The sequence below is a fragment of the Hypomesus nipponensis genome, chromosome 5 (assembly GCF_054491055.1).
Source record: "Hypomesus nipponensis isolate SF chromosome 5, ASM5449105v1, whole genome shotgun sequence".
Classification (NCBI taxonomy): Eukaryota; Metazoa; Chordata; class Actinopteri; order Osmeriformes; family Osmeridae; genus Hypomesus; species Hypomesus nipponensis.
In genome coordinates, this window is record NC_140365.1 from 3,816,422 (window position 1) to 3,843,527 (window position 27,106).

Consider the following 27,106-nt stretch of genomic DNA (forward strand, 5'->3'; position numbering starts at 1 on the left):
CTATATAAAAAAACTCAACACTCCATATAAAAGTCGCATAGGCAACCAACGTCCGTGCTTATGCATGTGCCTGCGCGCTCAGATGCGCGTGTGGAGACAGTGGGTCTGGTCTCTACAGCGGATGACATCATACTAGACCAATGGTAGGCAGAATGAGACAAGGCAACCAGCAAATTATTCTTGGTTTTAAGCACGTGTGGTATGGGCTGCTCTGGCGTTATAGGGGACTGTTGAGGCTGTTGGAGACTGATCCAATTGACACGGGTTTTATTAACTTGGGTTATATTAACAGTGTCTTTAAAAAGCCACATATGTATAACAGCCAATTTCTCACAATAAGTCCCAATTATTGCAAGCAGGAACTCAAATGTGACATCCCTGCACTCAAAGTGTAATGAAAGAGAGAGAGAGGGAGAGATGGAGAGAGAGAGAGGAAGAGATTGAGAGATGGAGAGAGAGAGAGCGCGAGAGAGAAGCTACTCTAATGGAACCGGACAAGTTAAGTCAGCACATTGATGCAATGCCTACATTGACAGAGCCTGAGTTGAGTTGTCTGTTTTGTGCGCTCCATACAAAGTCACAAGACACTGTCAATTGTATGGTGCAGTAGATCCTATTGTACGCATGCTTACACCAAGGAGTGTGAGAGCAAACTAAAGGTGGAAGGATAGATCGAAATTTGGGGTACACAATGTAGAGGATAGGATACACTATATGCGACAAAACTTAAAGGAGGTAAATGCACCACTTAGGCCTTCTCATCGTGACAAAATGGCACAATAGAACTAGGAACAGAAAACGTGTTCTCTTGTGTGTCTAGATTTGTATTTTACTGTTTCGAGATTGGAGATCATTTGGGACTGCCACTGCCACAGCAATTCGTAAACCATTTGTTAGTACAAGGACAGGGGGAACATCAAAGGGCACTGCAGATCGTTTTCAACAGAACCCAGAAGAGGGCAGCACGAGTCTATGTATGGAGCACCCCACTATGACAGTCACATTTAAATGACATTTAAATATGTGTAAATAGTCTTCAAATGTGGTGCGGATGAATGGTTGTACTTTTTGTAGAATGTAAGTGCTATCTACTCAGACCAAAACAGCCATGTACAACTCAAAGCAAAGGTATTGCAGATAGACGTCTCTCACAACCATCTTGCTTCAACCCATCCATTACGTTAGACCTCTGCAATAAGTGCAGGGCTGCAACGCAGCGTAAGCGCCCGCCGCCTAGCAAGAAAGATTCGGCAATCCAAACATGATTTCTGTCGCGCTTATGGTAAAGACAACGTTGTGCTGAGTTGGAAATCACTACAACATTACGCTAAACCAGCAAGCTGTCTGGTAGCTCGATCGAAGTTAGGCAGGCGAGGCAGGAAGAATACACAGCTGTAACGACGTCGTTGTGGTGGTGTTAAGCTAGCTCGAGTGTCGTTTAGCAGTCAAGGCGGACGGATCCCTGTCCCTACCCTGGTGTGGTGCGGGACAACTTGACAGATGGTGGCTAGCTAGTAGCTAGCTTGCTAGCTAGTCTTTTCTGTATCTGTAGATTTGGCAACTTAAAGTTTGCTAGGTGGCTGTATATACTATATAATTGAACGTAAATGTTGTTAGCGAGTTATATATTTCATCCGTGTAGCTAGCTAACTAGCTAGCTAGTTACTTCTTGACTCAGACTACTCTAGTTATCGACTCAACTCAGGAGTAGCTAGCTAGCTAACTTTTGTGCCCATAAAGATAGCTAGCTAGCTAGTCGTCAGCTAACTAGTTGAGGTTGAGGCAGACAGAAAATAGTCCATGTTAATTTCAATTCCTCACAAGATTTAGACGGTGAAGGCAAATGTCGTTTTGTTGGATTTGAAATCATTCTGTCAGCGAAGATCGTGTCTCCTAAATCCTAAAATGTCAACACGGGCGCCAACGTTAACAATCGAACATTCGTCTAACCAGGTAAGTCAAACCACTGGGTTCGCTAGCTACAAGCTAGCTAGTGCTAGGCACTTTTTGGGGGGGGCACAACAAGCAAATGCCACAACACCAGCCCTTTGCCATTACAAGCTAGCTGTACTGTAGCAACTCAACGCTACACATCAAACCATCAGTCGGAACAAGTTGCTAGCAGTATATCAGTATTTAAACCCAAGCATCCGGGTGCATGCAAACTTTAAATTATTTCAGGTAACGTGAAGTCAAAAGTCAGTAAAGGGCTAGTAGTGCTAGCTACTAACTAGTCTGTTAGTTGGTAGACTAATACTTTTAGCTCGCTAGCTAATTGTTGGGCCTAAATTAAGAGGCAAAAAGGGGCCTATAGATTTGTATGTATTGCTATATTATTCAATTGAATTGGTTTGAACCCAAGCAATATGTAAACACACGTTAAAACAACTATTTAAGTTCATATCTAAAGCTTAATTTGTGTGATTAGCGGAAGGTAGTTCATCAAAAGATAAATCTTCATTATTTGGTTTAGTACGAAATCTGGAGATCTAGAAACTTAGATAGGTACTACTCCTACAGTACGTATGGGCGTATTTAAATGGTTTATTAGTTTGATAGCTTTGTTATTCATTACAAATGTCCAGACTGGAATGACATTTTCTGGTTAGTGCTGAGAACCAGCTTGGACACTTGAGAGCTTGACGATACTCTATTCTAAGAACTGGTTAAATACGAGTCTCAAATGTTTCTTTTGGGGTCTTTTACCGAAGTAACTATGACATTACGAGCCAGTTCTCATGACCTACGTTTCATGCGAGATACTGCTTAGATTAAAGGTAAGGAGTGGCAAAACTCAACCAAGCCCTGCCTAGCTTGTTTGACACCTCAAGACGGCTGTTGATACATGGCATTCGCTTGGACTCTATACTTCCTTCCTCCGCTTCTCTATTTGTTAAAACCAGCATTACCAGTTGAGCTTGTAGGTGTAGAAGATGTGTGGAGGGGAAGAGCTCAATTTCTCATATTGTTTGGGATTAACGTTGGTATAGGCACACCGGGATTTGTAGTGTATGTGTTTTTTCTCCCCCAGTATCACATCATCTGTTACATTGCTGTTGAAGAGTTTTAAATCCACAGTACATTGTTTGAGAAAAGATGGCTTTGAATGTATCGCCCTTCTGTTTTGAAGGCTTGAGGTTGTCTTGGTGAATCGGCCCGTTTCTGATGTTTTCTTCGCCCGCTGCTTTTACTGTAGCCTACACTTGGTTCTGTTCTGTGGTGTTTCTCTGTCATGACCGAACCCGACTCATGTATCCAAGCGCTGTATTAATAGAACATAGGGAGGGGGACATAGGGAGGGGGGCAGGGGAGGGATGGTGTGCCACAAGCATGGTTGGTTGATTTAAAACCTACTGTCAACACCCCTCTTCTTCCTGCTTTGTTTGAATGCTCGACTAGGTGTAGTTTCCAGATTTGAAGGAACATTTGTCAGAACTGCTATTGCTCTTCTCAAGAGCTTGAGTCCTTCTATATGAGAATAAGCCTTTTAGCCAGATGTCTCATATGTTGTTTACAAAGCCGTCTCGTTGATTACTGTTTGTTTATTATTGGTGTCGGATGTAATGCTTGAGTGACCATAAACTGTTAAAACTAGGTTTTTAGTCAGTAGCCTGTAGTTTGTTTCACAGTGTTTTACAACGGCCTAATCCTTTTGGCTAGGACACAGCCTGGGCCAAAAGCACCATTAACGTTTGTCCCATTTTTGGTTAGATGATTTTCATTTGCATTTTTGTACAACATTTTAGTCAATCCTTTGATTAATAGAGAAAAAAAAAGAGTGAATTTGACGCATGTGTATTTCGCTGCTTTAGCTTGAATCTGGGATTTCGAGATTAGGCCCAACTTCAAAGTAGGTTGCAACCAGACATGGTTTTGTAATCAGATGTATACTGCAGTTGAGTTGGAGGAGTAGGACCCGCTGTAGAGGGGGACAGCCCAGTTGGTGTCTATTTGTGTCCCTGGTGCCACCAGCCCCACTGAAAATAACTGTGGTGTGATATTAATACCCAGATAAACGACAAGCTGGCTCAAACACCTCCTTTATTCACTGGTCCTCCCGTCTTTGTCAGTTTGTATACCCGCCCCCCTTCCTCCCTTAAGTTCCTGTCTCAAAGAATGGAGGTTGAATCTTGGACTAATGACCCTGGGCTTCTTTACACAGATGGATCCTGAGCAGGATGTGTCAATACAGATGCACAGTGGCAGGCCTAGAGTAGACTGGGTCTCAAGTACTATCTGGTTTTGTTGATGGGGAATGTGTTTTACTGATGCAATACCAGGGAAACATAAAGTATCTAGTGATAGAATCATAAAGAAAGCAAAACCTATTGAATTCATTGGAGCTGATTACTTGAACACTAAACCTTAAACTTTAGACCTTACCTAAACCTTACCTAATACCCAACCTTCTCAGTGAACAGAGCTTGCTTCCTTGTCATGGGCAGTTTACATTTGAATCCCTACCGTCGTAGTCTAGACTCTGTAGTGGTGTTGTTGTCTGTGGTATATTAAAGCCTTGCATCAGAAACAGTCCACATCTAGGCCTCCTTTTTTTCTGTGGAAGGAAGAATGTGGACTTATGGCAAAACACTGAACTGAAATGATTGTACCCATACAGGAATATATATTAAATCAATATTTAATGTTGTAAACGGCACTGCCTGTTTTTAGACCTATCTACGAGCAATACACAATGGTGAACATTTGTTTTTAAGGTAATATAGGCTATTTGTTGTAGCCTTCAAGTTATGAGGCAGGTAATGTATGTGGGCATTGTATCATTGCGTTACTGCCCTGTCTGCTTAGCTGGTTAGAATTGTGCTCTAGTTTCTGAACATACCCATAGATGCAAAGCTCCTGTCAATACTGCTTTTATCCTAAATCATTTCATCATCCTCCCTCTCTTTTTTCCTTCTTTCGTTTTCTTGATTGTGCAAAGCCCACTAAGCATGTCGACTCTTGCCCAATGGGCTACCTCCTTGGCCCTGCCTCACAATGACTGCTGCCTCGACGGGCAAATCCAGGCTTGCCTCACCTTGTCTGTAAGCTTGACCCTGTCATTGTGTCTTCCACTGCTTACTTTTTCCCCTCTGTCGGCGTGCAGGAGAGGGATATAATTGCTGTACTTGTGGTAAAGACCCAACATCCTGTTTAACATTGGGATGGGACAGCCTTTGTCTGGTCGTTTTTGCACAGCCCATGTATGTTTCCTAACCCAGAATACCCCCGGCTTCGTCTGAGCGGTAAAACATCATCTTAGCATTACTTTTGCAATTTTAGAAGACGATATATATATAATGTAATCACTTGGGAAATTCTGGAACAGCCATGCCTGCATGAGTGTCTTTGCTAGTTGCTGGTCGTCGGTGACATGACGTCGCTCACTGTGGTTCAGTACAGTGGTTTAGCATTGCCCATTGTCTCAAACCTTAGATTCTCTTCAGGAGACACAAGGGCCGTGTTGATTAACCTGGAAGCTGTTAAATATTGAAAGGCCTCGATGTAGCTCTCACCTGAGGGAGGCCTGGATTGAACAAGGCCGTGCACAGATCTCTACTGGGCGGCTGGAGCGCTTCATCGCCCGGGCTCTTTCTAAAGCGTCCCTGGTCACCTCTCTCACACCGCGTCTCAAGCAGCTGAGATGTGGTCATCATCAACTGTGCCTGCTAGCAGAGATGTGATCAAATACTGTTAGAACTACGCACTTCTGATTTTGCATTTTCTGCGTAACTATTTCTATCTTGCGCACACACACACGCTTTGGATAAAAGTGTCGACCGAATGACAACAAAAAAATGTCAGTTGTGATGTTCTACTGGCTGTGAGTGATCCAGGGCCGGGAGAGAAGGACAACAGGTCTGACTGTCGATCCGTTAAATCAACGGGTATTTAACGGGTTCTTCTGTGATGGTGTCTCTCTGCTAATATCTCTGTAATATCTCAGCTTTGTGTGTGTGTGTGTGTGTGGGGGGGGTTCTTTCTAACAGTCGATGTGTGTCTTTACATGTTCTGCGTGTGTGAGTGTGTGTACGGACGGGTCTGGTGTATTGGCTGCTGTGCTGAAGGTCAGAGCGGTGTGTGTGTGTGTGTGAGGACTGCAGACTGCATTGCTGACACTCTACGTCACTGCGGAGCTTCTTGGCGGATCAGGGTGTGTGTGCGTGTGTGCGGGACACTGTTTGACATACACCGAGCGCCTTACTGACGACAGAAAACTAAATGGCAAGTTTTTTCCTCCTGCCTGTTTCACAACGGCAAGTTCTTTATGGTGGCATGGTGAAACGCTGTAAGACCCATCTAGGCAAGTTCTTTATGGTGGCATGGTGAAACGCTGTAAGACCCATCTAGGCAAGTTCTTTATGGTGGCATGGTGAAACGCTGTAAGACCCATCTAGGCAAGTTCTTTATGGTGGCATGGTGAAACGCTGTAAGACCCATCTAGGCAAGTTCTTTATGGTGGCATGGTGAAACGCTGTAAGACCCATCTAGGCAAGTTCTTTATGGTGGCATGGTGAAACGCTGTAAGACCCATCCAGGCAAGTTCTTTATGGTGGCATGGTGAAACGCTGTAAGACCCATCTAGGCAAGTTCTTTATGGTGGCATGGTGAAACGCTGTAAGACCCATCCAGGCAAGTTCTTTATGGTGGCATGGTGAAACGCTGTAAGACCCATCTAGGCAAGTTCTTTATGGTGGCATGGTGAAACGCTGTAAGACCCATCTAGGCAAGTTCTTTATGGTGGCATGGTGAAACGCTGTAAGACCCATCTAGGCAAGTTCTTTATGGTGGCATGGTGAAACGCTGTAAGACCCATCTAGGCAAGTTCTTTATGGTGGCATGGTGAAACGCTGTAAGACCCATCTAGGCAAGTTCTTTATGGTGGCATGGTGAAACGCTGTAAGACCCATCCAGGCAAGTTCTTTATGGTGGCATGGTGAAACGCTGTAAGACCCATCCAGGCAAGTTCTTTATGGTGGCATGGTGAAACGCTGTAAGACCCATCCAGGCAGCATCAGTACTTGTTTATCTTGTTACTCGAACGTTCCTCTTTTTAGCTGTTGATGTGACAAGGTTCTTGTGTGTTTTGTGTGCTTGTGTGTGTGCTTGCTTGTGTGTGTGTGTGTGTGTGTGTGTACGTGTAAAGAGGGTTGCTTTGGTGACAGCTGTCTTCAGAAGCAGTGGTCTCCTGGTGATTTTGCTTTGAACAGTGGTCTGATTTACACGTCTATTCATTTGATCTCGTTACATAAGCTAATACTGGAATAAGTACGAGGTAGGGGGGAGGAAGACAGGCTAGCAAATGAGTGCGGGGATCTTTGAAGTAGATCAGCTTCTGTTTTATACTCTGGTTGTATAGAGTTTCATACAACCGTTCATCCTACAGTACATTTACAAACATGACGTGTTTGGGACTGACTTGGCGTATACATCTTAGTGAGATTCGTATGTTGCGGATGTAGAGGATGTAGGCCTAACTTGAATATTAAAACTGGGGGTTATAGGCATGCCTCCCATTCTGCCCACAAAGAAGAGTTTAGCCATGAAGAGACAGCTGCAGACTCCAGTTGTGTGTTTGCAGGGGAGGATCAGAGGGATATATCAGTGTTGCGTTAAGAGACTGCATCAAACACTGTTTTCCAAAGCTGCTTCCCTCCTTCTCTCCCCCTCTCTCTTGATAATGTGTTTCCTCTTCTCTAGTGCTACAATCATCTGTCTCTGTCTCTCTCTCTGTCTCTCTCTCTGTCTCTCTCTCTGTCTCTCTCTCTGTCTCTCTCTCTGTCTCTCTCTCTGTCTCTCTCTCTGTCTCTCTGTCAATCTTTGTTTCCCTACTCCCTTTCTGTCCAGTTTTTCCGTCTCTCTCTCTCCCCCTCCCTCTCTCCCTCTCTCTCTGTTTTCTGTCTGTCTCTCTCTCTGACTCTCTCCCTTTTGTCTCCTTATTTCTCTCTCCTATTTTCCTATTCCCCCTCCCCCCCCCCCCTCCCAGCAGATTTGATCTGCTTGTGAAGAGAGCCAGAGGCCACCTCAGCCAGCCTCCTCAGCAGCTGTGAAGGGGTGACCCCACAGACGCTGATGGTTCAGTGCTGTAGGCCGCTCGTTTTGATTATGTACACAGAAAGGCCCTGGGTCACAAGCTCCTCGGCCGTGAGAGAATGTACGCAAGGTTTCTAGAATGTTCATAAGTTCTTGATTCTAGACTGTATGTAAGAAACATATTTGTTTAGTAGTAATGAATAAATAGTTTATTTATTCCTTAAAGGCGCTTGCTTCTTGGAGCAGATATTGTGTAAAGGTGCTTGAACACTGCCCCAAACATGCAGAAACACCAACACAAATGTTGGTGGTTGTATTTAGAAAATTGTCTGAAAAGGTTCAGTGCAGACACTCGAGCCAATCACACGCTGACCAAGACAACAGCTGTTCAAGCACACTGCTAACTGGTGTAGCTAGCTGTCCAGCCAAAGGAAGTCTCATGTGGTCAGGAGCCTGGCAGCAGTTCAGTTGTATCAGCTAGAGACAGTATCCATACACAACGTTCTTTCTGATCACTAAAAACATAAAAAAAAATGTATATATCTTAAAAAAACAAACTGCTGTTGTTTAACCACCTTCATCCTTCCTCCCCCCCCAGCCTCACAGCGACTCCAAGGCGGGCAGGCGGCCCAGCATGCCGCGATGCCGCAACTCGGTTGCCACGACGGCCGACGACCAGCCTCACATCGGTAACTACCGTCTGCTGAAGACCATCGGCAAGGGCAACTTCGCCAAGGTGAAGCTGGCTCGCCATGTCCTCACGGGGAAAGAGGTGAGGATGAGAGGACAGGCGGGTTTACCTGCCGCACACACGGAGAGCAGGCTACTGATGTAGGGCACCCCGTCATGGCTGGTACAGAGGGGCCGTTGAAGAGAGTCTTTGGGGGCTTTAGCTTGAAGAGTCTTAAACTGACAGGTGGGAACGTTGTGGGGGGAGAGGTGTTGCTCAGAGGGAGAGCTTTTGACGGACGATCAAAGGGTTTGCTGGGTAAAAAGTTTTGTATGTTTACTTGAATAAGTGTCGGGTCGATTTAATACATAAAAATGAACCGTGAGCCTCTTACTGAGCGTGTAGGTGTATAATTTGGACAGATAAACAGTTAAACAATAAACGTTTTCTGTTTTATTTAAATGTTTTTTATTTATTTTGTATTTTAAGGTGGCGGTGAAAATCATAGACAAAACTCAGTTGAACTCCTCCAGTCTTCAGAAGGTGAGTGACGGCTCTTGTGAAAGAAAGGTAACGGTGAGACCAGCTGACGAGGTTCTGCTCATGCCCCCCTCCACCTCAAGGGCAGGAAGCAGGAAATGGAGGAAATTATGGGAAATTAGACCCAAGTACTTCCTGTTGTGAGGGCTGGGGTTGGGTGTTGCGTTTGTTGAGGGGGGTGTGTGGGTGGGTGTGTTTGTGTGGGCGGGTGGGGTGGGGTGGGGGAATTATGTAGAGAGACAGGCTCGACGGTGGAGAGGGGATGACAGGCAGTAAATGTGCAGCCCAGCAAGTGTCATGTTGTTCTTCCACTTGGATGGAATTTGGAGGGAAGTTTGAGGAAACTTCTACAGAGTTGTTCTTCCACTGGAGTCTGTGTAAAGTTCAAGGAGAAGACAAATATGTTGATGCTTTCTGTAGGCAGATATTGATTAAACATCCCAGATCGTCAAGAAAGCACCCCCAAAAAAGATCAGAAGTAAATAAACAATAAAGTTCTAAAAGAGAGCGCTCAATACAAATTAATAATGTCATTTTCTTCCTGTATTTTTCCCTCTCTCTCTCTCTCTCTCTCTCTCTCTCTCTCTCTCTCTCTCTCTCTGTCTCTGTCTCTGTCTCTCTCTCTGTGTCTCTCTCTCTGTGTCTCTCTCTCTCTCTGTGTCTCTCTCTCTCTCTCAGCTGTTTCGTGAAGTCAGGATCATGAAGTTGCTGAATCACCCTAATATTGGTGAGCTCCTTCTAACACTCCCTGCCCAGACTCAGGCTGTTCTTTTGTTAAAGAGACACGACTATGAGAAACTGTCTGTTGCTGTTCAGGGAGGGAGGGCAAGGACAATCCAGCTCTGATAGAAAACCTTCAACACTGGCAATGACATTTCCTCCATAGATTCCTCCATTTCAATAATGTGACGTACATTTCCTTGAAAGACGGTGATCTATTTTCGATTCTCTCCCATCTTCTCTGTAGTTAAGTTATTTGAAGTCATTGAGACAGAGAAGACACTCTACCTGATCATGGAGTACGCCAGCGGAGGTGAGTTTAACTTCAGTCACGTGACACTGTAAAACAGACCGTTCCTTGAAATTTTGAAATACCTTTCACTGTCTCAAAGTCAGTCATGCTCGGCTCATCAACCAACATGGCTGCCTCTATTTCTCTCACCCTCGGCAATAACGCTTATAAACACAGGCCCTCACTCCCCTGCGGTGTGTGACTGACCCACCCGTCGTCCCTTATTTGTGTCCACTGCTTTTCTTCTCTCTTTCTTTCCTCTAACACTAACCCGCTGTGTCGTATGTCCTGCCCCCCCCCACCACCCCTCACCCCCACCCCTCTTCAGGTGAGGTGTTCGATTACCTGGTGGCTCACGGCAGAATGAAAGAGAAAGAAGCTCGAGCCAAATTCAGACAGGTGACGGGCTATTTTCTTCATTGTTTGCTGTGTGAGAATGTCCCTGTGTTATGTTTTGGGTACTCAATTACGTCATTGATATGGATACCAGTCATTATGATACATCCGTGGTGAGATAACAACATAAGTCTCGCATCCTCTCTAAACCACAGATTGTGTCAGCGGTGCAGTACTGTCACCAAAAGTGCATTGTTCACAGAGACCTAAAGGTGAGTTATGGCTGCCTGTTTCCCCTATTCCTGCTTGTCTCTTGGTTTACCTACCTGTCTACCTTCCTGTCACTCTGTCATTTCGATAAAAGCATTCACTGTTAACGCACGTCTCCTGACTCGACCCCACAACCCCACTTCAGGCAGAGAACTTGCTCCTGGATGCTGACATGAACATCAAGATAGCAGACTTTGGCTTCAGTAATGAGTTCACCCTGGGCAACAAGCTGGACACCTTCTGCGGCTCTCCCCCCTACGCCGCGCCGGAGCTCTTCCAGGTTGGAGACGCGAACCTCTCGCACACTCTCTCGTTCAGTCACCATGCAGTCAGTCAACCCTTCGCTCAAAATTATCTCCCTCCATTCCTTCATCCCTCTATCACCCACTGCCATCTTTTCATCCCTCCATCCTAAATCCCTCATCCTCCCACCTCCATCTCTCCATCCTTCCATCCCTCCCTCCCAGGGTAAGAAGTACGACGGGCCCGAGGTGGACGTGTGGAGCCTGGGGGTCATCCTCTACACGCTGGTCAGCGGCTCACTGCCCTTCGATGGACAGAACCTCAAGGTAGGAACGACCCCTCCCCCCCCCCACGAGGAGGAAGGAGTAGAAATAAACAACAAGTAGTAAATGATAAACTTGGTACTTGAATCAACAACTTCCAGTTTCTCCTCCTGGTCCTGATGCTCCCTCCCTCCCTCCCTCCCTCCCTCCCTCCCTCCCTCCCTCCCTCCCTCCCTCCCTCCCTCCCTCCCTCCCTCCCTCCCTCCCTCCCTCCCTCCCTCCCTTCCTCCCTCCCTCCCTCCCTCCCTCCCTCCCTCCCTCCCTCCCTCCCTCCCTCCCTCCCTCCCTCCCTCCCTCCCTCCCTCCCTCCCTCCCTCCCTCCCTCCCTCCCTCCCTCCCTCCCTCCCTCCCTCCCTCCCTCCCTCTCAGGAGCTACGTGAGCGTGTGTTGCGGGGGAAGTACAGGATCCCGTTCTATATGTCGACGGACTGCGAGAACCTGCTCAAGAAGTTCCTCATCCTGAACCCGACCAAGCGAGGCAGCCTGGAGGTTAGCGCCCCTGTCCCGCCTACCATTCCAGACTCCCCTGCTCGCGTCCCATCGGGGCTGTGGAGGCCACTGGATTGTTTGCCGTCACACCTTGCACGTACATCGTACATTTGTGTTCATCCTTTTCTCGTCCTGGTTTCAGCCAGAGGATTAGCTACAGCTCGGTGGTTGAACAAATACTTTTTATTTACATTCATTCGTGTTCATCTCTGTGTCATTGTCTGCTAAGCCTGTCACCCCCCAGTCACCCCCCAGTCACCCCCCAGTCACCCCCCAGCCACCCCCCAGCCACCCCCCAGCCACCCCCCAGCCACCCCCCAGCCACCCCCCAGCCACCCCCCAGCCACCTCCTTTAGTCACCTTCAGTCACCACCAGTCTCCCTCGGTCACCCCCATTTCCCCCAGTCTCCCCCAGCCTCCTTTAGTCTCCTCCATTCACCCCCAGCCTCCCCCCAGCCTCCCCTCAGCCTCTTTGTGCTCTCTGCGTCCAGCAGCAGATCATGAAGGACCGCTGGATGAACGTGGGCCAGGAGGAGGAGGAGCTGAAGCCCTACGTGGAGCCCCAGCCCGACTACAAGGACCCCAAGAGGACAGGTCAGCACCCCGACCAGCGAGCAGGGGGGTGGAAGAGAGGTGGGGCAGGCGTCTGGTGGAGGAGCTGGAGAGGACACACACACACACACACACACACACTGAACCACACACACACACATACACATATGCAAAAACATACACACACACACATCATGAAATCTGGATGAACGGCTTGATTGATGACTAACAAAGTGTGATTCATGAGTTCTGGGGCGGGTGTCGTTCCATTAAGATGTTCTCTCAGTCTACCCCGGTTCAGACCACTTTCACAAATATGGGACGTTATTATGTTTGGTGTCAACTAAAGACACGTTTTGACTGCATTCTGTCATCACTTCACAGCCTCTCTTCAGCTACATCTGACGATGTAGAACATTTTGAATTTGAAGTTGTTTAACGTGCATTCATTTACTAACCATTTCTGTGTCGCAAAGTGTTAGAATGTGTTAGGATATGTTGTGTTAGTATGTGGTATTGTGCTAAATGTGTTATTTTAAAAACAAGTCATTGTGCTGTATGTATTGCTCCCCCCCCCACCCTTTTTCAGTTGATATTTCTGTGAGTTGTAGATGTGAATGTGTATGTTTGTTATGCATGTCCATGACCTTAGCCCACAATGGAGTCTGACCCTTTTGCTGTATTTTACCCAGATATCATGCTTCAGATGGGATATTCTCAAGAAGAGATCCAAGACTCTCTTGTCAACCAAAAATACAACGACGTTATGGCCACATACTTGTTACTGGACTACAGAAACTCAGAGGTACGACACAGGAACTTCACATTTACAATTGACAGTTTATCCAAAACGACGTACAGATAACAGTGCATAATGAAAGTACAGCAGAAGATCAAGGACCAGTAGGGCACATTAACGGTCTACCTCACTTTGGATCAAAGCGCCAATTAGATATGGAGTTCTTTATTGTTATTATTCCTTCCTCAGCTGGACGAGTGCATCAACACGTCTATCAAGCCACGCCCAGGAAGTGACATGACAAACAGCAACACACACTCCCCTTCTCACAAGGTACAGCGAAGCACCTCGTCCAATCAGAAGCCCAGGAGAGCAACAGATGCGGGTAAGTGAACTGTGACATTTTATAGTTTTTATTATTTGTGGTGTTCTGGGCCAAAATGACTGATGACCAGTCTGTCAGTGAGCTTCGCCTGTTGAGTGTCTCACATATGAAACCCAACTCCTGTCTTCTTCTTCCTCTTGTCCTCTCCTCCTGTCTTCATCTTCCTCTAATCCTCTCCTCCTCCTCTCCTGTCCTCCTATCTTCATCTTCCTCCTGTCCTCTCCTCCTCCTCTCCTGTCCTCCTCTCCTCCTGCTCTGTCTGTCCCAGGATCATCTGCCTCCAAGCGCGCTCAGGGGGACAGTAAGAACACGGTGGAGGACTATGCCAGGAAGGGCTCATCCGCCTCCACCAAGGTCCCAGCCAGCCCACTCTCCTCGGTGGACAGGAAGAGGGGCACCCCCACCCCTTCCACCGTACGTCTAAGACCCCTGCGTCAACATTCTCTTTAACAGTAATGTCCACCAGCTCAGGTATAGCTATAGATCAAACTCGAGCGTCTGCTAAATGAATACTTTATTATTAGATGGTAAGTGATGTCCCCGCCCGCCCGCCCCAGCCTGTGTCGTCACATCTCTCTGTCTCTGTGTTACAGAACAGCATCTTGTCCACCGGGACGAGTCGCAGCCGCAACTCCCCCGTCCCTGAGAGGGACGGCCTGGGCGTTCAGAACGGCAAGGACAGGTATCACCCTCGCACACACCCTCACACACACCCTCACAACCTCACACACACCCTCACACACACCCTCACACGACCCAACGCCCCCTAGCACACGCTCACACGACCATCACACACGACCATCACACACAACCTCACACACACCCTTCACACACACCCTTCACACACACCCTTCACACACACCCTCACACACATCCTCACACATATGATTGCACACTCACACACCCTCACACATCCTCGCTCACGCCCTCACACCCCCTCCCATGGTGGCTGCTAGTAGGGTTACTCCTGTATGTAGGCGACCATATTTACAAGCCTCATGGCGTAATGCCAGTTGGTTCAACATGGGCCAGCTGGCAGAAATCCAGCCAGTTTAATTACAAAACACACACACATGAACACACACACTCACTCGCACCTCCTTTACATCTCATATTCTCGGTGTTGGGTCCCGTTAGCAAAGTTATTCCCTGGATGTTTAACTGGGCCTGCTACTTTAGACACACTAACACACTTTCAGGAATTAAACTGAGTGACCCTGATAGTCCAATCTCTGTAATCTGGAATTAGTGTCGTTGGCCCCTCGCCACTTTTATGCAAGTCACTTTCAGGCCAGGAAGGGAGAAATAGGGTGGGAGTCTTGCTTAAGGACAGGGTGTTTAGACAGATTTAACAGCAGGGCCAACACAACATGTGACTCAGACCTGATTGGCTGACCAAGATTCAGTTTTAAGTGGACAAAAACGTATTGTGTGTATGCCAGTGCGTAAGGGATTTTGTGTGTGCGCAAACGACAGTGCGGATCTGCACATAATCAGCATTGAATCACATCACTGCGGTTTACATCACCTTCAAAGTTCCCCTGTTGCACTTAATAATCTTGTTCACTGTGTGTTTGTCATTTCCCATCATGTCAGTGACCCAATGTGCCCCTGGGTCTTGTAGTTCTTCTGTCAAGTTTTCTTACTCTGAATGTTTAGACCAGCCCAACTCAGAGAAACAAGTGTTTCAGGAACTTTAGTGTACAAGTCTGATTGCACCCAAGTTGCTCTTATGCCACTGTAATAAAGTTATGTAGTAACAGTGTTATATTAACTACTATAACAGCTTTACGTAATTTACTAATTCATATATTACATGGATGAAGAGCAACTTGGAAATTGACATGTTTTTCCTTCATGACTTACTTTAATGCTCATGTCCATCTGCATCAGTGTGTCAGTGTTCCTGTCTTGCTCATTGCTCCTGCTTCCTCCCTCGTTTTGTTGTCTAACTGTTCCACCCCTCCGCCCCGCCGCCACCCTTCTCATGGTGACCGCTCGGTGCGGGGGTCGTTGGCCTCTCTTCCCCCAGCCTCAACACTCCAGGGTCCCGGGCCTCCACAGCCTCCGCTGCGGCGGTGCTCACTTCCTCTTCCTCCCGCCCCCGACATCACAAATCCCTGTCCACATCGGCCCACCCCAACCCCCCAGACCTCCACGCACACCGTCCCAGGCAAGTGCCCCCCCCAAAGAGGATACGCAACAGAGGACGTAGCACCCCCTTCAGGCCGGAGGGGGAATATCTGTAGACTGATTTGACCGGGGCTCCGGATGAATGATCATGGGTTTATGTTTAACGTTTGACTTTCTGAGAAAGGTTGATGCCGTTTTGAAAAGGTGCTGGCAGGATATGTATTTTCCGTTTGGCAACTTGGCAACTTGGCAACTTTTATTTGTTTATGAAGTTGAAGTGAGAGCTGAAAGGACTCCACCATTAGTTAGTCATCCCACTGTAATGATATGCTTAGGGAAACAGTGACACTCCAAATGCCAGGCAGCAAAAAAAGTATCTTTCATAGTCAAAGAACAGACAGAAAGATGAATATGAGTTCGCAAAAACTTAAATAACCTGTCAAAATGGCAGCCATTTCCCCCTACTGGCCATTCCCTCTCTCTTAGTAACCTGCGTCTCCGTGGCCTCCACAGCCTGGTCCCCATACACACCCAGCCTGGTCCCCAAACATGACCCAGCCTGGTCCCCAAACATGACCCATGCTGGTCCCCATACACACCCAGCCTGGTCCCCAAACATGACCCAGCCTGGTCCCCAAACATGACCCATGCTGGTCCCATACACGACCCATGCTGGTCCCCATACACACCCAGCCTGGTCCAACACGACCCAGCCTGGTCCCCATACACGACCCAGCCTGGTCCCCAAACACGACCCAGCCTGGTCCCCATACACACCCAGCCTGGTCCCCAAACACGACCCAGCCTGGTCCCCAAACACGACCCAGCCTGGTCCCCAAACACGACCCAGCCTGGTCCCCATACACACCCAGCCTGGTCCAACACGACCCAGCCTGGTCCCCATACACACCCAGCCTGGTCCCCATACACACCCAGCCTGGTCCCCAAACATGACCCAGCCTGGTCCCCAAACATGACCCATGCTGGTCCCCATACACACCCAGCCTGGTCCCCAAACATGACCCAGCCTGGTCCCCAAACATGACCCATGCTGGTCCCATACACGACCCATGCTGGTCCCCATACACACCCAGCCTGGTCCAACACGACCCAGCCTGGTCCCCATACACGACCCAGCCTGGTCCCCAAACACGACCCAGCCTGGTCCCCATACACACCCAGCCTGGTCCCCAAACACGACCCAGCCTGGTCCCCAAACACGACCCAGCCTGGTCCCCATACACACCCAGCCTGGTCCAACACGACCCAGCCTGGTCCCCATACACACCCAGCCTGGTCCCCATACACACCCAGCCTGGTCCCCAAACACGACCCAGCCTGGTCCCCATACACACCCAGCCTGGTCCCCAAACACGACCCAGCCTGGTCCCCAAACACGACCCAGCCTGGTCCCCATACACACCCAGCCTGGTCCAACACGACCCAGCCTGGTCCAACACGACCCAGCCTGGTCCCCAAACACGACCCAGCCTGGTCCAACACGACCCAGCCTGGTCCCCATACACAACCCAGCCTGGTCCAACACGACCCAGCCTGGTCCCCAAACACGACCCAGCCTGGTCCCCAAACACGACCCAGCCTGGTCCCCGTACTAATGTAGTATTAGACAGCTGCTTTGTGCCCATTCATGCCCACCTGGCTGCTCCCCCGCAGGTGTACACAGTGGATGCTGCTTACTGTGAGCTCAGCTGCCATCTGCTGTTGTGGTCATCTGCATGTCACCGCAATCACAAGCCATCAAGTCACCAAGTCATACAGTCACAGGTCATAAAGTTACAAAGTCGTACAGTCTCCTAGTTGCAGGTTTATTCAAGGGCACAGCCAGGTTACAGAAGGCCTTTTTGGCATGTTATAACTCTGCTGGCAGCTACTTTTTTGGAAAGGTTTCTGTCAGAATATCAATGTGTTTGGTTGTTCTATTCGCCACGCTGTTATGTTTTGGTATTCTACGTACGAGACCTGTAAATGGCTTGATCAACATAACTGCTGCTTTTGTGCTTTGCACATAACAATGGATGAATTATGTTGGGTTATGGTTTCGCCAGGGTTTTATATCAAATGTATGCTTTTTAATATATTTAACAGAGCTCACTGTCACAACAAGCTTGTGAAAACCCCTAACGTGCATTGCATGCGAGTTTGTAAACCTAACGTGTCATTTATCAAAAACAGCACTGCCCCACAGAGAGTACCAGTGGCCTCTCCCTCTGCCCACAACATCAGCAGCTCCACGGCGACGGACCGTACCAACTTCCCCAGAGGGGTGGCCAGCAGGAGTACCTTCCATGCTGGGCAACAGAGAGCGACCCGGGACCAGCATGCATCAGCCTACAACGGCCCCCCCGCGTCCCCCTCCCTCTCCCATGGCAACAGCCAGGCTAGACGACCTGGGGCCTCTGGTATATTCAGCAAGTTCACCTCCAAATTCGTACGCAGGTGAGAGAAAGAGCAAATTTGAGATTGGGATTGAGGTTGATTATCTGAAAACAAGCATGTTGTTTATTTTTTTATGATATGCTTTAACATCCCAATGTTCATGATCTTGTACCTTTTACATTGAGTGACCATGTGAAAATAGCAGGTTAAAAGATGTTTGCATCATAAAACAGTGGGATATCCAAAAAGATAGTCATGCAGCCCAACCACACCTTTTACAAGAATGTTCTGGTAGCTGTTCTCAAAAGAGGAATATTAATCTAGAGAAGTCTTCTGTTTATACTTCAACATTTACTTTATATGTAGTCAGTTATGGTGAACATAAGGAAGGTTTGTAGATGAAAGGCCTTATAGCATTGACCCCATTAGCTGGCATGGCTCCCTCCAATGCTAACTTGTGCTAATCCGTTCATGTCATTGTTCCATGATCTTAATTAACATGACTTGACCGCCTTGACAGAGTGCGGTTGCACAAGTTACAGCAGCCATTTTGTGGCAGTTGTGGCTTAAACCCCATCTTTTGTGAGACACCCGTGGAATATTAATCTCTCAGTTGACGTCTGGTATAACAGATTTGCTATGGCTTGGTTTGCGCACGGTTGTGTACATACAGTTTTCTTTTTCTGTTCCTCCCCCTCTACCTCTTTTGTAGAAATCTCTCATTCAGATTCCCCAGAAGGTAGGCAACCATAACCACAACAAGTCTTTCTCCAAACCATGACCTTTATGTGTCGCCCCATCCTGTGTTAAGCTATCACATTGTGCCATGCCCATTGCTTAAAAAGTATATATATTAATACCTACTTGTATGGATTTTGCTTCATACTAACAGGCTGCCCTTCATAGCTTAATCCTCCCCTCTCTCCCCTACCTCTGTGTGGTTCATCAGTGGCTTCTAAATTTCTGCTTCTCTCATCCCAGCCTACTTTTGTCTCCTAGCTTATCATGTGTCGTCCTGTGGGTCCTTGGCTCTGTGAATAGAAAGCCCTTTTGTGTTGCCAGACTGGGGGAACGCCATGCTACCCAGAGTGCATAAAGCCTTAGAGAAACGATGACTGAAAAACAACTATCTCTCAATTGTTAGAACCTTCCGACTGTTCGACCGTGCTCAAGGAGAGGGACTTAATGGAGAATTGTAGACTTGAGTGAACATCCGATAGCCTGTTTACTGTGGTGGAATTAAGCCTGTTAGTGAAAGAGAAGTATATTGACTGTTGTAGTTGTTTTTCATTAAACAGAGATTGTTTTTCTGCCCAAGCGATACCTCATTAAACGGAATTACTAATGTTGTGACAACGTGCCAAGGACAAGTCTATCCTGCCGCTGTAAAGCTTGATTTTTTTTAACGTTGATTTGGAAGTGGAGGTTGTAGATCACGATGGTCGTTCAACTAGAATATAAGTGATTTATTTACTTTATTCCTACTGCAGCTCTCCTGTGTACATCTAGACTTGTCTGTTTCAGAGCAAATGTAGTCAACCTAGTGGTGCGTCAACATTACAAGAGGTCACACATTGTTCCTCAATCACTGTTGCCAACATAAAGACAATATTATCATAGTGGATGAAAAGGTGTTTGTTTGTGCACAGTGCTGAGGCTCTATCAAGATTTTATGGACTTTAAGATGACATTTCAAGATGTTAAAGAGCACAGTCACGCTGGGCTGTCTTGTTAAAGAACTGGTATCACAGGCAGTGACTTGAAACAGCCTAAAGGCCAACTGATTCTTAGTACTTCCTGAATTGTGTAAGGTTTCCAGAATATCGAGCAGCGTGATTGGTCTGCTGCACAAAGAAGCTTGGTTGCCGTAGAGATGGAAGTGCAGTGTGGCCCTATAGGGTGCGCCGAATCGTCCCTCAAGTCCGTCCGCGGAGGTTTGTTGCACGATGTGTAATGTATAAAAGGTCTGATCGGGCCTTCAGGTACACCGCTGTTGTCTCTGCCTGCACATGCATCCGTCTGAACTTCCCTGCTGCTGAGATGGGACTACTGGTGTCGGGCCTATTAACAGATCAGGGCCAGATCAGATTACTTAACATCTTGTTTTTATGTATTAACTTTTCACTTAGCCATACGCCTTCATCCAAAGCGACAAAGTACAGGGGGGATCTGAACCTGTGTCCTCGATCTGCAGTCCCAATGTTCTAACCACTAAGCAGTACCCTCCCTTACTTTAAACTCTCTTGTTTCCAAAAGGTTGGGGAAACTGTCCTGATGCACTTCACGTACAACACAATACCTCCTGATATATTTCCAAGAAGGGAAGGATGTAGTATTGTAAACTAGAAGGTGCAGGGGTTGCTGTGAGCTGGTGGTGGTTCTAACCTGGTCGCGTGCTGTTGCAGTCTTTAACTAGGAAGACTAAACTTGTGTTGATTTTCTTTGAGGAGCCCGTATGAGGGAGAGGGTCAAGATGAGGTCTGCAGGTGAGACATACGACCGTCGGTCTGCTGATTTAGAGAACATAACTTCCTATCAGATAATCAGTTGGATGTTTGGGTTTGATTTGGGTGGAACAGAATTGATCCTAATCAAGAAATGTCTCTTTGTCAATTTAAGCCATGTATCAACACTCTTGCACTCAAGAACACATTTGCTGATGTAGTTGATTTCTGGTCTAGTTGCTCTGTAAAGTCTGAGTTTAGACGCACAATTTACATGAATGCTTTATGCGCCTGTAGTGTCATTGGCTCCCTCAGTGGTCAAATGCAGCCTAAACCATCTTCAGTCATGCTGTCTTGTCTTGTCTCTCTCTGTCTCTCACATCCTGTTTCCCCTGTCTCTCACCTTTCATCACCATTCTCTCCCTTCTCCTTTACAACTGTCTTTCCCACCTGGTAGACCCATGCTGACCACCGCGGAGAAGCTGGAGAAGGGCAACCTGGGCTCGGCGGGCGACGAGAACAAGGACTCCCTGTCGTCGGCCTCCACCGTGACTGCCCCCAACCAGGCCTCTAAGGACACCAAGCCCCGCTCGCTACGCTTCACCTGGAGCATGAAGACCACGTCCTCCATGGAGCCCGGAGAGATGATGAAGGAGATCCGGAAGGTTCTGGACTCCAACAGCTGCGAGTTTGAGCTCCGCGAGCGCTACATGCTGCTGTGCGTGAGTGGGAACCCCGCCCGGGACGACTTTGTCCAGTGGGAGATGGAGGTGTGCAAGCTGCCACGCCTGTCGCTGAACGGCGTGCGCTTCAAGAGGATCTCTGGGACCTCCATCGCCTTCAAGAACATCGCCTCCAAAGTCGCCAACGAGCTCAAACTGTGAGACGGTGATGGACGGAGGGAAAAGAGAAGAGAAGAATGGAGATGGAAACACAAAAGAGGCTGAACTTTGAGAAAGGAGAGCTGACTACTTTTATGTGGAGGTAGAGGAGGGATGGTGGAGTGTGCAAGGGTGAGCAGAGAGCCTTGGATAGGTTGTCGTGGGGGTGGGAGTTGTGTGTCATGTATATATCTTGTGAGGGGGCGGGGTTTATTTCTTCAACGGGGGGAGTTCATTTCTGGTTTGGGTTTTCTGTTCCCCTTCAAACCCTTCTCCCTCCGGTTTTCTGTTCTCGGAGACTCTTTATTTCTTAGTTTTTCCTCTTAAACTTCTCATTTCTTTCTGGAGGATTATTTTTTATTTTTTTGGGAGGATGGAAAATATGAAAAGGAGAATATATCTTTAAAGAGGAGCTGATTCACTGATTTGTGCATATCGGTTTTATGATATTTAGCCCCAAATCATCCCTGGACTCAGCTATATCCTCTACTCCCCACGTCCCTCCTGTAACCCTCCCTGGTCCCAGGCTAGATCCAGCCCCCCTGTTACTGTTCCGTCACCAGACTCCCTCTGTATGTTTTCATTAGATGAAGAGACGCAGTTTGACGCCCTGAATGTACTACGTGGCTGGTAACAGGCTTTACGGTACAACTCGCTCACTACAGCTGTAAGTGGTTTTCATATCATGTTCTCGACTCGTATCGGCCCGGCGATGGCTACCACGGTTACCGTTCTCTTCTGAGAGCAGCGTCGACATTTTTTTTTGTTGGTCACAGCACAATGTCTTATTTGAGGGTACATTGGAAGTGCATACTTGAACTCTGCTCTGAGGGTGAGCCTTCATCTTCCTACACCTCAAGCCCCTTCATCCTAGTTTTTGATTTTCTACAACAATGGTGACTTACTTTAGCCAATACTAATAAAGGGCCAATTGATTATTGGTGGATTGTAATGTAATTAAGAGTTGCTGGTTGGTTTCGATGTGCTGCACTGGAATGTCCCAGTCCCAGAATTCCTTCGCCCTTCTCTGGAGAAAATAATTATTAATATTGTTATTATAAGAATAAACAAAGTTGGATGATTTTTTTTTGCTTGTGGTCCTTCATTTTATTATTTGTTACTAATTATAATGGGTGCCACAAACCTAAAATGCAATCCACAAAATCATATGATCCTGCCAGATAAACTATACAAACAAAAGTAGTTACCGAAGTCAACCGTGTGTGGATGCAACAACAAATATCTGCGAAAAATCTGATCAATTCAACCGAGGGGAAATAAATCTGAGCTAATCGAACAGTAGGGCCTATGATCAAGAAATCACCGTCGTGATTGCAGCCCATGTCCATAATTAACATCCTCAAAAGACCTGATGTTATGGCTCATCCTGGGGTCGTTGCTCAGGTTTATTGCGTCCTCTGCTGGTCGAAGCTAGTTTTTTGCTAAATGCTTCTAAAAACGTGACTGTTGAGTGGTACATTTATTCATTTAGCTGAGTGGTAGGATTGGGATTGTCGCCAGCTGATGCAAATCACCTCCAGAATCAACAAACAAGGTGACCGAAAAATGTTTTTGTGCGTTTTCATATGATAATGGTTATAAAGGTAGGATAATGTAGCTAACCTGTAGCTGGCTAGGACAGAGCACGCTGCCTCGTGCTTGCACACGAAAAGACAAGTTGTTAGTTTTAGTATGCCTGTTGATTTTCTTCCGCTATTGCACACTAAAGGAATGTGAATTACATGAATTTTACACGGTTCCCATCATTCTGTGGCTTGCTATTAGTGAAACACGCTATGCAAGTTAATAAGATTTGGACAGAAATGTTCATACGACTTGTGGTAGTGTAATTATGGGTTAATTCCTGCGTCAAGTTTACTTAAAGGAATTCTGACTAGGTATCTCACACAGTGCATAAATGTGCCTCTTTTTTGACGTAGTTGAGATGTCTTGTGACCCGCCGTGTTTGATACTGAACACTGGTGCTCGGATGCCCATCCTGGGACTGGGAACATACAATGTGAAGGGCTCAGAGAAGATGCACGTTATTATAGACGCTGCCCTCGAGACAGGATACCGTGCCTTTGATACCGCCGCAGTCTATGGCAACGAAGCGGACCTCGGCAGTGCTCTCGTGGACCTCATGCCCAAGTACGACTTGACCAGAGAAGATATTTTTCTCATTAGCAAACTGTCCCCGGCTGATACGGGGCCCAGGGCCAGAGAAGGTTGTGCCCGAAGCCTTGAGAGGTTAGGTATTGGGGGATACATCGATCTGTATTTGATCCACTGGCCAGGGACGGAAGGGCTTGAGCCAGATGATGTGAAGAACTCCCAAAATCGCGCCCAGAGCTGGGCTGTTCTTGAAGAGCTTCATGGGCATGGGGCGATCAGATCTATTGGGGTGTCTAACTACACCGTACTACACCTGGAAGAGCTGCTGCAGTCGTGCACGGTGCCTCCTGCCCTGCTACAGGTGGGATTCTTGTCTTTTGACTACATTTCCACAAGTTCTACTAATTTAACAAAGGTACATTGATTTCCAACACTCTGTCAATCTTTATGTTCTCGAACTCATCCTGCAGGCGGAATTTCACCCAAAACTAGCACAGATGGAGCTCAGGAATTTTTGCATGGAAAAAGACATCGTCTTCCAGGCATACTCATCCCTGGGGAAAGGAGGCCTGTTGTCGAACCCGGAGATAGTGGCCGTAGCAGACGAACACGGCCGAACTTCCGCACAGGTGCTACTTAGGTGGGCGATTCAGCAGGGCGTGGCGGTTTTGCCCAGGTCCTTGCGACCAGAGAAGGTGAGAGAGAATGGAAAGGTTTTCGACTTTGTCTTGGAGCAAAGGGGGATGCACAGACTGTTTGACATGGACAGTGGGGTACGGTTCTGCAAGAGAGATCCAACTCAGGTTGTTTGAACCACAACTGCACCCTTCACCTATATTGCTCAATTAAGTTACTAAAACTTAACGGCAAATGGTAATGTCAAGTTTCATGAATGGTTTTTAGCATTTTACAAACTAGAGATGGATGTTCCTGTACTTTTTATTTGTTGATAGTTGTCTGACTTGGATGAAATTCCTGTTCATTAAGAAAACATTTAATACAAATGTACATTTTTATTAAACGTGTTAAAACATAGAAAAAACATATAAAACAAGTACAAATGTCAACAACTGTTTTATGAAAGTGAATTATTAAATACAATATTATTACATCCAAAGTTTCAAGTACATCAGTGAGAGAACTGATGGCAGTGAAGCCCATACTTTTAATACACCAGTTTGCCAAATACACTACCTTCTCAACAGTATTCAAAACATTGTTATATAAGGCAAGTAAGCACAAAGCTTGCAATGTATTAGAAACCATGTATACTCAAAATTTGACTAGTAAAAAAAAAAGTACAGTTATTCAATTTAAGACATCACTATAAATATGTATAATATTTAAACTTTTTCGGATTCAAGCACACGTTAACATTTAATTAGCTGGCATGGATTGTTTTACTTCATTGTAGTTTAAGTCAACCATTGAAATATATATACTTTAACATAAAATACCCGTATTTTTTATTGTCATCGCAAACCATATTCCACCCCTGTAGTTGTGAACCTGGTGGCATTAATCTGTTTGATAATTCTTAATTCATTAAAACTTGGAACAAAATATCGTAATGTAGATATAATAAACTTTTTTTGTTACACAGACCATTTAAAATTGGCACAAGAGATTGTCACGTTAAAAAAATTCACACAACTTATTGCAATATTTTTAAGGAAAGCTTGGATATTTGTACATTGTACAGATGATTGTTCAAAGGGTCACATTTGATTGGATTTCTAAAATGACCCCTAAAATCAGTTGTGGTTTCCAGGCGCCACAAACGATTCTCCTGAGCGACTTCCTGTTTCTCAGGCAAGAGATGTTAGATCTACTTCCTGTGAGTCACACGTTGTTGCTGATTGGTCTCTCACTCCCTGCCCTCCACCTCCTTTGGAGTCCAGAGGAAGGAGAACCAGCCCCGAGCAGTCTGCTGGGCTGCACCTCGGCAGACTCCTCTCTTCCCCTCCTGAGAACGACAACAAGCTTTACTACGTTTCTTAGGTTTGCATTCAAGCACACTAGTATTAGTAGTTATTATTGAACCTCTGCTTTCAATATCAAATATCTTCTCATTGGGGTTCTTATCACCATCATCCCTGATGTCTTACCCCTCTATCGAGCCATGTGTCAAATTCATCACTCATCCTCCTTAACTGGCGGCCGTATTTCTTTGCGGCCCATAATGCAGCGGGGGCCGACTGCGATCTGCCTCTGAACGGAGCCCCGTCACTGTCATGTGACGAGTCTTCCTGAAACTCTGTGTCGTCCCCTCTGCCGATCTGAGAGCAAACCTGAGATTCAGAGTACAGGCGGACCCGCCCACCTAATAATGAGGAAATAAAATAGGCGATTTGTTTAGATTAGTCTGTGGATAACTAGATTATTGACATTCCAAATGCATTTACAGTTTGTCTACTGTCTACAATCTGTGCTGGTTAGGAATCTGACCTGGTAGTTGATTTGGTCTTGTCATGCTGGGGACAACTTTAAAGGTACATTTATTGGTGTATGAAGGATCTGAGTGGTTGTCATTTTCTGTTTCAATCATTGGGTCTACTTTGCATCCTTCACAACCCGTGACCTCGTCCATGACTTCCTGTGGAAAGAGAATACATCCACTGTGAATCACTGACCATAGATTTAAACCATGGTTTCAAATGCACATAACGTAGATAACTTTAAACGGAGTTAATAGGGTGAAACAACTTGGCTTGCCAGCTTCGTTAATACTCACCAGTGTAACTGTAGAAATGTGTTGTACAATGTTCATCAAGCGAAAGTAATGGTTTTCCTGAGTTGGATCGATTATTTCTTGTTTTTTTGTTTCCGATATAAAATGTTCGAATTTAACAGTCTGCGTTGATAACGTCTCATGGCAAGTCTGTTACACCGTAAAGAAACCCGAGCTACTAGTTTGTGACAAGCTAACAACAATGAACTTGCTGACGTATTATGTAGCGGGCTCAGTACTCTTTTGTACCATATAACTTAACTACCTTTAATTTTTTTTCCCGAAACGAACTAAATAAGTGACGTTGTATGATTGTCTATGCAAAATCTTGTTTTCTTGGTCTACGACGCTGAAATTAGTTCGAAATTCGCCTACTATCATAATGCTAGCCGTAGCTGTCAAACCTCGTTGTTGTTGTCTTCAGTCGTCGAGTTGCAGCGTTGTGTAAAGTGTGCACGAGACGGCGCTCCCTCGCTACCACGTCTAAACCAATCGCCTTCCAGTTTCAATAAGGTAAAACCAATGAACGCGGGCTGCTAGGGAGATTTGGGTAGATCTCTGGTCCTGAGTGGCTGGTATATTGCGGCCTTGTATTATGTCAAGACTTGTTTACATCTCTCTTTAAAACCCTCCACCCTGTTATCAACGCGCGAGAAAGGGTCTGCGCAGAAGAAAACAATACTAGTACTGCTTCCATTCAATACTACGTTGAATCTACTACTTATTTACTAATTTACAAATTTATTTTTTAAATCATAATTATTTTTATTTTTTTACAGTAATGCTCAACCATGTGTATGATTTATACCAAAATA

General features: G+C 46.4%; 3 protein-coding genes across 17 annotated transcripts; 2 read left to right on the plus strand and 1 right to left on the minus strand.

Annotated features, from left to right (window-relative positions):
- The first annotated feature begins 1,059 nt into the window (after positions 1–1,059).
- mark2a (MAP/microtubule affinity-regulating kinase 2a) lies at positions 1,060–22,528 on the plus strand. Of its 15 annotated transcripts, none has more exons than XM_084697674.1 (21): positions 1,177–1,282; positions 1,825–1,953; positions 8,630–8,803; positions 9,191–9,244; positions 9,920–9,968; positions 10,209–10,274; positions 10,582–10,652; positions 10,805–10,861; positions 11,005–11,139; positions 11,327–11,428; positions 11,795–11,914; positions 12,406–12,547; positions 13,159–13,271; positions 13,455–13,590; positions 13,859–14,004; positions 14,184–14,272; positions 15,623–15,763; positions 17,917–18,180; positions 18,833–18,859; positions 20,568–20,606; positions 21,022–22,528. In XM_084697674.1, exons 2-21 carry the CDS (start codon positions 1,906–1,908, stop codon positions 21,446–21,448), a joined length of 2,400 nt encoding a protein of 799 aa, XP_084553800.1. In that variant the 5' UTR covers positions 1,177–1,282; positions 1,825–1,905; the 3' UTR covers positions 21,449–22,528. The 15 variants fall into 15 exon arrangements, with proteins under 15 accessions (XP_084553804.1, XP_084553800.1, XP_084553803.1 ...); XM_084697677.1 differs by adding an exon at positions 7,988–8,152 and having other exon boundaries at positions 1,195–1,953; XM_084697664.1 differs by having other exon boundaries at positions 1,206–1,282; positions 1,831–1,953.
- Positions 22,529–22,648: 120 nt separating this feature from the next.
- On the plus strand, positions 22,649–24,717 carry LOC146287874 (uncharacterized). Its single transcript, XM_084698806.1, has 3 exons — positions 22,649–23,000; positions 23,386–23,921; positions 24,031–24,717. Exons 1-3 carry the CDS (start codon positions 22,970–22,972, stop codon positions 24,370–24,372), a joined length of 909 nt encoding a protein of 302 aa, XP_084554932.1. The 5' UTR covers positions 22,649–22,969; the 3' UTR covers positions 24,373–24,717.
- Positions 24,554–26,746, minus strand: bada (BCL2 associated agonist of cell death a). The gene is made up of 4 exons (XM_084698807.1): positions 26,295–26,746; positions 26,009–26,156; positions 25,669–25,883; positions 24,554–25,526 (listed from the first exon to the last, which is right to left on the minus strand). The coding sequence occupies exons 1-4, from the start codon at positions 26,328–26,330 to the stop codon at positions 25,428–25,430; spliced, it is 498 nt and encodes a 165-aa protein (XP_084554933.1). The 5' UTR covers positions 26,331–26,746; the 3' UTR covers positions 24,554–25,427.
- Positions 26,747–27,106: the final 360 nt, after the last annotated feature.

Excerpts from the sequence above, each read along its gene's own strand:
- mark2a (XM_084697664.1), top strand. The coding sequence starts at position 1,262 with ATGATTTCTGTCGCGCTTATG. Across the intron at positions 13,591-13,858 it reads CAGGAGAGCAACAGATGCGG|GATCATCTGCCTCCAAGCGC; the intron begins GTAAGTGAACTG and ends TGTCTGTCCCAG. Across the intron at positions 14,273-15,622 it reads GTTCAGAACGGCAAGGACAG|CCTCAACACTCCAGGGTCCC; the intron begins GTATCACCCTCG and ends CTCTTCCCCCAG.
- LOC146287874 (XM_084698806.1), top strand. The coding sequence starts at position 22,970 with ATGCAAATCACCTCCAGAATCAACAAACAAG. Across the intron at positions 23,001-23,385 it reads CTCCAGAATCAACAAACAAG|TTGAGATGTCTTGTGACCCG; the intron begins GTGACCGAAAAA and ends TTTTTGACGTAG. Across the intron at positions 23,922-24,030 it reads TGCCTCCTGCCCTGCTACAG|GCGGAATTTCACCCAAAACT; the intron begins GTGGGATTCTTG and ends CTCATCCTGCAG.
- bada (XM_084698807.1), bottom strand. The coding sequence starts at position 26,330 with ATGAACATTGTACAACACATTTCTACAGTTACACTG. Across the intron at positions 26,157-26,294 it reads ACATTTCTACAGTTACACTG|GAAGTCATGGACGAGGTCAC; the intron begins GTGAGTATTAAC and ends CTCTTTCCACAG. Across the intron at positions 25,527-25,668 it reads ACACATGGCTCGATAGAGGG|GAGGGGAAGAGAGGAGTCTG; the intron begins GTAAGACATCAG and ends TGTCGTTCTCAG.